Source organism: Magnolia sinica, chromosome 12 (assembly GCF_029962835.1).
Source record: "Magnolia sinica isolate HGM2019 chromosome 12, MsV1, whole genome shotgun sequence".
Lineage (NCBI taxonomy): Eukaryota > Viridiplantae > Streptophyta > Magnoliopsida > Magnoliales > Magnoliaceae > Magnolia > Magnolia sinica.
The window spans coordinates 54,528,410-54,542,358 of NC_080584.1; the positions used below are offsets into that span (position 1 = coordinate 54,528,410).

At 37.3% G+C, this 13,949-nt stretch overlaps 2 protein-coding genes across 2 annotated transcripts; both read left to right on the plus strand.

Annotated features, from left to right (window-relative positions):
• The first annotated feature begins 396 nt into the window (after positions 1–396).
• Positions 397–10,491, plus strand: LOC131220072 (carotenoid 9,10(9',10')-cleavage dioxygenase-like). Its single transcript, XM_058215044.1, has 5 exons — positions 397–496; positions 7,737–7,815; positions 9,783–9,894; positions 10,110–10,209; positions 10,394–10,491. The coding sequence occupies exons 1-5, from the start codon at positions 397–399 to the stop codon at positions 10,474–10,476; spliced, it is 474 nt and encodes a 157-aa protein (XP_058071027.1). The 3' UTR covers positions 10,477–10,491.
• A 69-nt stretch (positions 10,492–10,560) lies between these two features.
• Positions 10,561–12,159, plus strand: LOC131220073 (carotenoid 9,10(9',10')-cleavage dioxygenase-like). The gene is made up of 4 exons (XM_058215045.1): positions 10,561–10,567; positions 10,884–10,994; positions 11,079–11,263; positions 11,929–12,159. The coding sequence occupies exons 1-4, from the start codon at positions 10,561–10,563 to the stop codon at positions 12,157–12,159; spliced, it is 534 nt and encodes a 177-aa protein (XP_058071028.1).
• The last annotated feature ends 1,790 nt before the right edge of the window (positions 12,160–13,949 follow it).

Consider the following 13,949-nt stretch of genomic DNA (forward strand, 5'->3'; position numbering starts at 1 on the left):
TTGCCCCAGACAGCAGTAAACTTCACGGGTCCCCAACACCGAAGTATATTCTTTACTTAGAGGATACCAACAAAAACTCTTCACACTTGGTAGATTAGTAACGCATAACACATATATATGAGCGAAGAGCATTAAAAAAAATTTTATGCCCTTAACATTTCAGGGAGACTCCAAGTATGTGATGCATTGGTCATACGTTAGACAATCAAAAACCTTTACTGTGCTGACAAGGCATCGAGAATTTATTGAGTAGCATGTTGCTGAGTTACCAGCATGGTTTTGATCTCCAATAGCCAGGCCTCATAGTCATCCAGCCGCTTCATTATGTAGGATTGTCTCTCAAGCAAATCCTGGATAGCATCTTATTTGGGGACGGCCTGAATGTTCTCAATAGAGATGGGGTTGTGCACAGGATACCCTTTGTCTGAGTTTGTTGGCAACGATTTTACTAATGTCTTCTTGATTGAACTAGGCACACAGGTGCAGGATATCGTTAGTAGGAGGCAACCCAAATTGACGTGATAGTTTGTACATAAGACATAGAAATGGAAGTACAATGATGGATTCATCTGAAGACACCCGAATTAATTGTTGTAGAATAAGAGTGGGTAGGCAGATGTGAATATCGAGATGAACATCATTCAAAACATTTAGCGTGTATGGAGAAAGCATGTTGCCAGAGACTTCACAGGGATAGACATTTGTGCTGAAAATGCTGTGAAGAATTTTGTATGCAGGATTGAGATATTTAACATGAAGGATATTCTTTGCATTTCTTGGTATAGTAGCACCATCACACAACACTTGAGTAACTTCACCTCATACACCACGACCATTCATATTTCGTTCTGATACATGTATTCTAGTGACCTTTACCCCAATCAATCGGCTTATCAGTCTAGGAGTGATGTGCTTGGTCTGATTTGTGACAGCGACTGAAACAATTGGAGGATTATTTTTAACATTGTAGATTAAACTTCAAAACTGATGCACCAGATTGTGCTGAAATCCTCCACCAAGATTCATGATATTCCCTCATCCAATCTGTTCTAAGAGATTGATGATCCAAAAGGTGTAATGCTCTTCCTCTGAACTGACCGTTCTACCACAAGGTTCAAGTTAAAAATAGAGGTAAGACATTGCTTTATTCTTTCCTTTCTTGCTCTTCATTGAGGGTTGTTGTGGAAGAACCAAGTTTTTAGACATTTTTGTTTGAAAGGAAACCTGTCCTGAGAAATGTAATCCCATTCCAAGATCAACCAGTGAGTCTCTTTTTCCGTTCTTTGGTCTTTAATTTTTCAGTAACCGTTGATATTATCGAACATCTTTTCGATGACATCGGGGTACCTTATTGATATTTTCAATGAAGATCAGAAGGAAGTTCAACAGTCCCGACGATTCGGCCTCTTGAGAGATCGTCGATGGTATCGATTCTCGGTCGATGCGATCGAACCGTTCACTCGATTAATCAACAGGTGTCTCAAAGGTGAATGTTTTCAATTTTCAGCATTTAGACAGTCTTTCATATATATTATTAGTATGTCTATGTGTCAACAGCATACACAGTAAAATTTTGTACAATCAATGCACACATCAAAATTATAAACATTTGAATGTTTATATACAAACGATTGAGGTGAGGAACCTCAGATATATCATTTAGAGCTTAGCAAAAATTGGATCATTTCAGTAAATATCCAGATCTAGATGCATGACCTGGACTTGTTTTTCTATGCTTAGTACTTCTAGGCATCAGTCCTTTCTTTGCCTCTGATAATGTAGCTGTGGTTGTTTGTGCGATGACCCTTCATTACTGATTTTCCTGATTGGTTTAGGATTTCGCATTCTTGTTTGTTAAATTTGATCACATGCCCATTATCACAGATTTGAGATATGCTTAGGCGATTATGTGTCAAACCTTTTATGCAGAAAGCATTCTCATTTTTAAGCAAATTAATCCCTTTTATGATTCTCTATCCAATTACTTTAGCAGTGGTTCCATCTTCGTAGGTGACTATCCCATTATAAAGCACCTGTGACATGTCTTGAGCAACTACTGTCTAGGTACCACTTAGTATTTTTGCCTGTCAAAAAGATTTGTGTGAGTAGCAAGACAATTTTTCTTTTCTTTAATTACCCATTTTGTAACAGAATTTTTTGTTGTGGTATTTTAAGCTTTCTCATTTGATTCACCCATTTGATTTAATGGTTCCTTCATCATATTAGTTCTTGTATTACTTTTGAAAGCACCAGATTTTTCTATTTGTGCTCCATATCTAGATTTTGCTTTAACTTGTTCATATCCTAAGCCATTTTTGTCCTTTTCAGATTTTCCCATACCTAAAAGTTTTTCTAACTTCTCACCACTCTGGGAAAACTTACCGCTTACCTTAGCGATTCTTCTGGACTCTTCTAAATCAAATAGGAGTGTATGATTTTCATTTTGAAGAAGCATATTTTTATCTTTTAATTGCTCAACCTGTTTGTTTAGTTTTTCAAACTCAGATTTAAGGAAGGAGTTAATTCTCTCAAGTCTATCATTATCTGAGTGATATTGCCGTAAATCATTGATCAGATGTGTATTAATTTCTAGAGTTTTGTCCAAATCTTTTTGCAACAATTCCTTTTTATTCTCAAATATTCCAAGTCTTTTAATCATTTTGTTGCTATGGATATAAAGTTGATTGCAAGCATCTTGTAGTTTGTTTTGATCTTCTTCTTCTTCCTTTTCTGTTTACTCATTATCTGACAGAAATGATTCAGTGGCTTGGTATTCTTTTTCGTTCTCATATTCACTGGGAATGATTGGAGTAGTGGAGATCATAAGAATTTTTAAGGATTTCTGGTCTTCATCACTCTCTGAGTCACTAGATTCTGAGTTTGACTCTTCTATATCATCCCATGTGGCAGCCATAGCCTTGCCCTTAGTTTTTCTGTTTGGGCATTCAATAGATAGGTGTCCATACTTCTGACAGGCATAGCATTGTGGTTCTTTGGGCTTTCAACCAAATTTGGCTGTAGAGGGTTTGTTGTCCACCTTTCTACCTTTGAAGGGATGGCCACGATTCTTCTGAAAGAATTTCCTGAATTATTGTTCTAGGAAAGCCACTTCCTCATCTTCATCATCTTTATCACTTCCACTATCCTCATTTGTTGTTTTCTTTGAAGTTTTTAGGATAGTAGTTTTGGATTTTTAGGTTTGTTTGAAGTGTAGTTCAAAAGTTTGTAGGGAACCTACCAGTTCTTCTACTTTCAATTCATCAATATTCCTACACTCTTCAATGGTTGTAACCTTAGGATTAAACCGTTCCGGCAGTGATCTCAGTATTTTCTTACAAATTTTAGGAACCGAAACTTTTTCTCCCAATCCACCCATGGAGTTGCAAATGATATTCAACTTTGTGAAAAACTCCATAAGGGTCTCATGCTCTTTCATTTTGAGACTTTCGAATTATGAAGTTAGGAATTATAGTTTAGATCTCTTCACAGTGCTTGTGCCTTCATGGGTTGTTTCCAATAAATCCCATGCTTCTTTAGATGTCTCACACATACTTATTCGATTGAAATTGTCTGGGGACATGGCACAGTAGATAACATTCATAGCTTTGGCCTCAGATGTTTACCTTTCTTTGTCGAATGTTGTCCACATTTCTTTGGATTTAGGTTTTGTGATGGTTGTGCCATTATCAAGTACAATTTATTCAGTTGATGGCACATATCCTCTTTCAACTATATCCCAAACATCATGATTAAAAGATCTTAGAAAGTAATGCATCCTAACCTTCCAGTATGCGTAATTCGAGCCATCAAATACTGGAGGTCTTATGACTGATGAACCCTCTCCTTTGGCCATATTCCTAACTTCAGTCAAGATCACTCTCTAGGCGGTGAAGCCCTTAAAGAGAGACCCGCTCTGATACCAATTGAAATTGCGGGAAAGACTGCTTTAGTTGAAGTAGGAATATGTCAATATGTCCTGGAGGGCGGGTGAATAGGACATCTTAAAGTTTTTATGGTTTATTTAAAAATCCTATCACACTAATCCTAACAGCAAGCATATATTAGGATTACTTAAAATTAACCATATTGGCTTCCAAGCCTTGCAGAGGATCCAATCACAAAATAATTGAGAGATGAGCAATATGCAAACTAGTTTATGATGGATTTGACTGTGCGTGTATGAAATGTGATTTCATATAATCAGATATGAAAACATTTAAGGAAATCACATAAATAAAAGACAATAACAATTTCAAACATAGTCATTTTTATAGTGGTTTGACTACTTGTCTACTCCACTCCCGGCAGATGCACTCAACCCTTGAGTATGCTGGATTTCACTAAGGAGGTTTCACAGCGGTTCACCTCAAACCTAAGGTTTTAAATCAGGTTCACCTTCAACCTTTATAACCTACACTGAGGCTGACTGTTTATGCTCCCTGAGCAAGGGTTAACACATCGCACCTGGTTTTAGGTACACTGGCAAAGGATACACAATAGGAACCTCTATTTAGGCTCCCTAAGCAAGGGTCAATATATAGCACCTAGGTTTTAGGCACACTGGTCAAGGATCCACACTAGGAACCTAATTGTTTATGCTCTCCACAGAGCAAGGGTCAAAATGACGCACCCACCACGTACACTCCCGTTGGAGGCCTCCTACGAGGGTTTAAAGGGTGAGAAACTCCTTTGACCCAATCCTAAATTGGAATGATCATAAGTGCCCTCTGGACTCTAATAACTTACAGATAAGTGGATGAGTCACATTCAGATCTTTGACGAAGATCTTCTCCTTCTTGATGAAGAGTCTTTTGCTTCCTTGATCCGCAACACAGATGATGTACCAATATATGGCGTCGAGTTGGGTCAAGGTTATGATGGAATCCTACTCTCTAAATGTTTTCCTATCAGGAAGATAGGGCAATCCCAATCATCTATGCATTCAAGGTAACCTAACTTAATGATTTGTTATTAAGGTAGTAGCTGGAGGATCCTTGATTGCGAAAGTTCATTCCCCAATCCACTTTATTAAATATCAATGGTGAGGGTGGATTGGAGGATGGACTTCCATGAGAGAAAGGGCTTTGGGTAAATGATTTAAGGCTTGAAACACTAAAAACACTCTCTTCTTTCTCTACCAGCACTGAAGACAAGCCTCTCTTTAAACAGGCAAAAGGTTCTAATGGATATAAAACGGTCACATTTATGACAGAGTTCGATATCATCGAGCGGTATTGATATCATCGAGTGTATACTCTCGATAGCATCGATAGTCCACTTGGTGACATAAACTCAAATGTCATACGCTTTTGGAACCTTTTACCATCTAGTTAATGAAATCGAAACAGGTGTTGATGTCATCGGATTTCAAACTTCGATTTTATTGATACTAGGTTCGATCTATCGACATTTGAAAATGAGAGAGACTTGATTTGACATATTTTAGATTTACAAGAATGATCGAGGGAACTTCGAGATCATAGAAATTTAAATGTCAATGATATCGATAGTTGTGTCAAGGCATCGATAAATCCAAGGGATTCTCGTTTAAGCTTGTTGGACAGTTTCTGTCCCTATTTAATGCCATCAAAACCGTACCGATATCATCGATATTTGAATATCAATTCTATCGAGTGACCCCTGATCATAGTTAAACTACCCTGAAATAATTGCTGAAAAATTAGGCGCCTATGACCGATATCATCGAGGGACTTTCGACATTATCAAGATTTGAACTTCGATGGTATTAAGAAGTGCTTTGATATATCGATGCATATGAGATTTTCTTAAGTAAAAATAGGAGCACCGGAGATCTGCCTGTCGATATTATCGAGTCACCTTCGATGGCCTTGAGTTTCAAATGTCGATGATATCGATGGTTATATCGATACATCGATAAATCCATCCAGAGATGTATGTGTTTGCTGGACGTATTTTGTCTTCATTTCGATGATATCGTTTAGTCATCGAGGACACCGACATCATAGGTCGATCATATCGAGATGTGTATCGATAAAATCGACAAAGCCAGAAAACTTAGAGAATTTTCTGATTTTGAAAAAGTTTTCTTAACTTAAAACCCTATGATGTTCTAATTTATTTTAAGGGTTTTATATACCTAGTGTTTTAGGACATGGGATGTGAGGCTTAGATTTACTTGTGGCGAGCTTGCACACATTCAGTTAAGGAAGACGCTTGAATTAATCTTCCTATGAGGCTCTGTAGTCTTACTGACTCAACACTTACGCTAATTGACAAACCAGGGCACTTTCAATTCGGGCTATAACTAAATAGAAATAGTCATTGAAGACCAAGAAAAGACAATATTTACGTGTCCCTGTGGAACCTTCACATTTTTTTTTTCATAAAAGGTGGAACGGAACCACCAACTATAATTTAAGAGGGACTAAACTGTACAGACATTCAGGCGAACCACGACAAAAAGGAACAGGCCTTGCCTATTATATGAAAAGGAAAGGACTTTCTAGAAGCAGAAAAACAATGAAAGAAGCCTGAGGGAGGGTCTAGAGGACCCTCAAAGAGCCCACCCCGACCTTGTCCAGGAACACCAAGCCTCGAATCGAAAGTGGGATCGAGGCTAAATTGGAAAAGAAGGATGAAACTTGGGATTCGCTCCTAATGCGGGCCAACCCATCTATCGGGCCATTGCCTTCGCGTAGAGTGTGGAACATTCGTATAGGATTCCATTCAGACTATGTAATGCCCCCATCAGATTCCAATGATGCATGTTGAGTATTTTCTCAGACATGGTAGGACAATTTTTACAGGTCTTCATGGATGACTTCTTTGTATTTGGTTCATCTTTCAATGATTGCATTGAAAATCTAAAACTTGTGTTGAAAAGATGCAATGAAAAGAACCTTGTGCTCAACTGGGAGAAATGTTATTTCATGGTTCGCAATGGAATTTTACTTGGAAATATCATATTGTCCAATGGAATTGAGGTGGACAAAGCCAAAATTGATCTTATCTCTAACCCACCTCTACTCAAAAGCATATGGAGGTGCATTTCTTCTTAGGACACATCGGCTTTTATAAAAGATTCATAAGGGACTTCAGCCACATATCTCGTCATTTTTGCAATCTTCTTCAAAAGGATATCCTGTTCAAGTGGTTTGAAGAATGACATAAAGCCTTTTTCAAGCTTAAGGGAATGTTGACTAGCACTTCGATCATGCATCCACCTAACTAGAGCTTTCCTTTTGAGATCATGTATGACGCGAGTGACTATATTTTTGGGGCAGTATTAAGCTAGAGAAAAGATATAAAAACTACATGTCATCTACTACACAAGTTCAACTCTTATTAAACCCAACCCATATGAATTATTCTATTACGAAGACGGAACTCTTAGTCGTAATCTTTGCACTGTACAAGTTTAGGTCCTACTTGATAGGATCTAAGATTATTGTCTTCACAGACCACTCGGCGCTGAAGTACCTTCTTTCTAAGAAGGATGCTAAGCCCTGATTGCTGAGATGGATCCTCCTACTCCAAAAATTTGACGTAGAGATTTGAGATAAGAAAGGACTAGAGAACGTAGTAGTTGATCACATTTCCAGGTTTGTCATATTCGATTTTGTTGAGATAACTCATATTAATGACATGTTCCTTGATAAACAACCTCTCTTTCTCTCTCTCTCTCTCTCTCTCTCTCTCTCTCTCTCTCTCCCATTTACCTTGGTTTGCTGATATTGCGAATTATCTTACTACAGGTGTCACGCCAACATATTGGGCCAAGCAAGATAAGAATAAGTTCTACGCCAAGGTGCACAAGTACATCTGGGATGATCTGTACTTATTCAAGTATTGCCTAAATAAGATAATAAGGAAATGTTTGCCAGGCAATGAACAACAAAGCGTAATCTTCTTTTGTCATTCACTGGCCAATGGTGATCATTTCTCTACTAAAAAGAGTATGGCTAAAATTCTGCAATGTGGCTTTTATTGGTCCCACTTTGTTCAAGGAAACCAACAAAATTTTCAAAGCATGTGAGCGTTGTTAAAAACTAGGAGGATTGTCCTGTTGAAATATGATGACTCTGAACCCCATTCTTACTATTGAAGCATTTAATTATTGGACACTGATTTCATGAGATCATTTCCCTAATCTTTTAGAAATACATATATATTGCTTGGGGTCCATCATGTTACAAAATGGGTTGAAGCGATCCTGTGCTGAAATAATGATCATCGTATGAAAATTAAATTTCTAAAAGAAAACATCATTTCTCAGTTCGGTATGCCTTGAGTCCTAATCAGCAATGGAGGATCCCATTTTTGTAATTGGTCATTTGAATCCTCAATAAAGAAATACGACATTACACACAAAGTGAGTACCCCCTATCACACATAGACAAGCAGTCAAGCTGAGATTTCAAATAGGGAAATTAAGAAAATTTTATAAAAAATGATTAGCCCCGATCATAAAGATTGGTCAATGCGATTGATCAATGCTTTATGGGCATACCGTACTGCATATAAAACACTTATTAGGATGTCCCTTTTTAGGCTTGTATACGAGGAAGCTTGCCACTTGCCTGTGGAGATGGAACATATAGCCTACTAGGCAATAAAAAATCTCAACTTTAATTTAGACAATGTCGGCTTGCTGTGCAAATTGAAAATCAATGAACTTGAAGAGATTCAGAATGATGCATATGAGACTTCCAGAATTTACAAGGACAAGATGAAGAAGTTCCATGAACGGAACATTCTTCGAAAAACATTCATAACAAATCAAAAAGTCCTATACAATTCTAGACTTCATTTATTTCTTAGGAAACTTAGATCTCAATGGACTGACCCTTTCATTATTAAAATCATTTATCCTTATGAGGCTGTCGAGATTAAAAACCCAATGAATGATAATGTTTTCAAAGTGAATGAACATCATCTCAAGCCATTTGTTGAGAAATTTGATTCGGAGGAAATGTCAAGGCTTCTGATTTATCTTGTTTACTAGGACTGACCTCCTAGTCTGATGGAGATATAGTTAGGTTTATTGCTTTCTTAGGATTTAGGATTATGACATTTTGTTTTGTTTAGTTTTAATGCTAAATCTTTTTACATAATGACACTATAAGAAAAAGCGTCATTCCTGGCGCCTATTTACGCTGGCGGCCATGTATAACTGCCGGTGATCACAGGAATCACCGGCAGCCGTCCAAAAACGCCCCTGTTTTTGAAATGTGGGCACGGTGAATCAACGGTACTAAAACCAATAACGGAGAGACGTTTCATTTTCATCATGCGCGCAAACTCCCTCCTCTCTCTCTTGTCCCATACGCTTCTCCCGGCTCTCTCTCTCTCTCTCTCTCTCTCTCTCTCTCTCTCTCTCCCTCCCATCTCGCTTGTCTGACCCATTGGCTTCCTCGATTTCTCTCCCTTCCTCTCCCTCCATCTCTCGATCTCCCTGATTTCCCTCCCTCTCCATTGACGTCTCTCCCAGTTCACTCTCTTCGAAGCAACCATTGATCGATCTCCCTCCAATAGCTAACATGAATAGAAGAAATCAGAGCACACAAAGTGAAAGGTACTCTCTCTTTCTCTCTCAGTTCTTCTTTTAATGGCCAGAAATTGGGCAGCAACCATGGTGGTGGCAGCCATATCTGCCGTTGTCCATGGCCTCCTACATGTTTGAAGAAATTCTTCAACCAAGAGATTCTTAAATCCTTCATTTCTTTTTTCCTTTTTGAATTATGTGATCATAAGTAGTATAATAACTAAAAATTGTTGATGATATCCTTGCAATGTTGTAGAATGGTTCATGGGATGCGTATCAAAGATGGAAAAGCTACCTATGTTTCACGTTACATAAAGACATCACGCCTTAAGCAAGAAGAGTTCTTTGGAGGGTCAAATTTTATGAAGGTACTCTAGTCACATATTGCTGCCTTTATCTTCCCTATTTCAGCTGTTTTGCTATTTACGATGGTGGGAAATCATGATTTAGCACCATCAGAATAGTGGAAGGAATTCTTTAGTTCTGAAGTCAGAACACTTGGGAATAATACATCTTGACTAACTGTGACTGAGTGAAGTATGCTTTGAACTCGCATAATCATAGTAAATTTTTTTCCCCGTAGATTGGTGACCTTAAGGGATTGTTTGGACTTTTTATGGTTAACATGCAAATTCTTCGAGCAAAACTAAAAGTTCTGGATGTCTCATATGGAAGAGGGACAGGTAAGCCTCTTAATTGTGCCCATTATGATAGTTTATCACTTGTTTTCTCTTTCAATGCAGCAACCTCCTAGAATACCTGTTACATACCTATTAAAATTTCAAAGCATTCTTCCATCCATAATCTTCTTTCAAACTTTAGAATGACACATGCTAGAAATGAACCGATTGTTATACCCTATGCCAGGTAATACAGCTCTCATATATCATCAGGGTAAACTTTTGGCACTCTCAGAAGTTGATAAGCCTTGTAAGTCTTCTTGTGATTGACCCTATTATTATTCGTAGAGTGTTACTTTTCTTTCAAACCTTTTTTTTTTTTTTTTTGCTTTTTGTTTTTTTAGAAGTACAAAAATGCTGTGTAAGCTTTTCTGTTTACTTGATTCTAAAAATATTATCCACTGATAAGAATCCATGTTTGGATATTACCACTGTTTCTGACTAGGGTAGAACTGCGTAAACATAGCCACTACTTGAGGTTCCGCATTACTGCACCCATAATCATCATTTCAGTCTGTTCAATGTCATCCATGGGATTACTGAAATCTAGTGGCAATTTAATTCTGTGAAAAAAAAAGAGGTCTATTTACCAATTCACGTACACATAGTCATCATTTCAACCCTGCAAGGCTACCATACAAATGGTATATCATAAGTTTCTCTATTGCATTTTGCAGATGTCTTTAGAATTCTAGAAGATGGTGATTTGCAAACACTTAGGTTGTTGAATTATGACAAGAGGTTGTCCCATTCTTTCACTGCTCACCTGAAAGTCGACCCTTTTACTAGTAAAACCCACTCAGGGAACAAATTTGTTTCTTAAATAGTACTCTGGTAAAACACACTCTTACTGATCTTAACTTTGGATGCAGATGAGATGTTTACCTTTGGTTATTCGCATGATCCACCATATGTTACTTATCGAGTAATTACTAAGGATGGTGTCATGCTTGATCCAGAACCAATAAAAATATCAGAACCTGTCATGATGCATGACTTTGCCATCACTGAAAACTACAAAATCTTCATGGATCTGCCTCTGTACTTCAGACCAAAGGTACTATAACCAGTCTATGATTTTGTCATGAAAGTTTTCTCAAACTACCGAATCTCTATTGAAATATCGCTTTTGAGTTACACGAATGAGAAGATTCATCATTCAACATAGCAAATTTCAAAAAACCTTTGAAGGCCAAAAATCTTGGGTGAAGTGCTTTACGTGCATGTTTTTTCAATAGATTGCAAGCTATCTTTTTGCTATAACATTAGTAATTATGTATGACAAGAGCATGGATCAGCTCACTGTTGCAAGAAGCGGTTAGTTATCATATCAGTAATGGTTTTTATTGGTGTATATAGGATTCTTTCATTTAGTTCTTTGAGTAAGTAGAAATTTAGTTTATTTGTGTAAATCCACATCATAGAAGTTTTCTACATTGATGAAATGGGCCAAAGCATCCTGAGTTTTTGGTCATGGTACCGAACCAAGCTTGATTGCCTACCCTACCCAAACGTATGTGCCCTGCTTATTCTGCATGAGAGATTGTGCAGAGGTCGATCAGGTGTCTCTGATGATTTTCACGGCATCAACCACTTCTAGCTTCCGACTAGATTGTTATTACATATGCATGCCTTTTGTTAATGTTTGAAGCAATCAATAATTGTGAAGCTAGTCCCATTACATTAACTAGAATTCTTTACTTGCTTTACTCCTATTTTCAGGAAATGGTGAAGGGTGGGAAGCTAATCTTCTCATTTGATGCAACAAAGAAAGCTCGCTTTGGTGTACTCCCACGATATGCAAAAGATGAGCTTCAAATCAGATGGTTTGAGCTCCCAAATTGCTTTATCTTCCATAATGGTGATTTTTCTTTCTTTCCTTTAACAGACCAACAACAATGTCTTGGTAAACATTTCAAGCATACTATGCCTGATTTGCATTTTGCATCATAATCCTATATGTCATATCAAGCAAGGTTAATTGGCTTGGGTACTGAGGCGTCCCAAATGTGTGTTTGTGTTTCTCTAGTCCTTTGCAGCATGCTCCCATTCTTTAATCTCGATCATTAGTGGGAAGACTTTGCTTTTTCACTCAGTTACCTTTGGCATCTTTTTGTATGTTGCCAGAGTCGAGATCTGTTTGTTGTGTGTCTGTGATTTGAATTTAACACTTTAACTGATTTACTCTACTCATCATTTTCAAAAGTTATGTTCACCATAAACTAATGAGAAAATTTAAACATTTCAGCACAACAAATATGATGTTTTATACACATTCTCCTGAATTCAAGAGCATATCAAATAACTCACTACTTTAATAGAAATGCAAAAGAAAGCCTATCCAAAATAGCTACCTAAGATTGTATTTACCACCTTATAAACCCAAAACAATTTCAAACTTTTCAACAATCCACTTCTTGATTTAACTTAAGGGCCTCTTTGGGTTCTAGGAAATGAGAATAGGATTTAGCAAATTCACAAGGCCTTTGGCTATTGCAACGAGAGAGATTTGACAGCTTTTATGAGTTTCTCTTTTTGCTGATTTGAAAAATAATAATTTTCAAATTTGAGAAACCTATGGATTTCAGTAGAAATTTCTCTTTTCGAATTTCTCACTCATTATTGTTGAAGGGGCTAGTAGAATCTTTCCTCATCACATATATTTTAACGAGAGATGCTCCTCTGCTTTCATAGCACTTATAAGTTATAGTGCTCCTTGTGGCTTTTAATTAATTGATCTGGACTGTCCATTAGGTCAAGCAAATATTCTTGGGCTAACAAGCCAATATCAAATTGATCTGATCATCTTAACCATTTATCAATGGTCCTGTTAAAACCATTTGCATAAAAATTGGTCTAATACATAATTTGGTCTATCTATTTGATGGTTCACATCATGGATTGCTTATAATTCTTTTGTGAGGCAATTCTAACCATCCAATTAATGGGTTGGAAAAAGGATGTCTATAAGTAAGAAGGCAAACTTAGAATGGATTTGATCATCAGATCGGTCTGGTTTTTTCGCGGTAAATCATTAATGTGTTTTGTACTTAATGGATAGTTTACATCCAACTGTAATTAATTACCTTAATTACCCGATGCTACTAGGAGAGCATTGGAGCAGTTCTCTACTTTATTATACTTTTTAAATATGTGGACAATCAAATTATCGACTTACATGGTTCTCATGCATGAATCATGATCATCATCACCATAACCTTGTCCCATCTATTTGATGTTGGCTTTCTGACAATTATCATGGTTGGTGGGCAAAAGTTTGACAACAAGCAAACCAGTGCTACATGAGATCAGCACTTTTATGTGGATTGGGGACAAGCTGGTGCAATTGCTACAAGCTGAGTTTTCAACTGCCTTTTTATAGATATCATTATGAATGGATTTCATGTTTACACTACAAGAAACCTACGTATCAGTGGCGCACTATCACAGGCGGCCACAACAAACTCCTAGTGTACATGTAAAATCAGCAGCGTTTGGTGTGTAGTACCCACCTTTCATGGACAGAGAGTCTAAGCAATGTCATAAAAAATGTCGCTTGTGCAATAGTTTAATTGAAGTGGTAAAATTCTCCACAACTACTTTTCATCATTCTTGGTTCTTTTTGTTATGCAATTTCTTTTCTCAAGCCAAAGATTCTTAGGCCTCAAGCTTGCCTCCATTCTCTTGTTGTTGAAGAAATTCCTTGTAAGGACTTACTCTCACTTTAGGTTTTAGTTCATTTT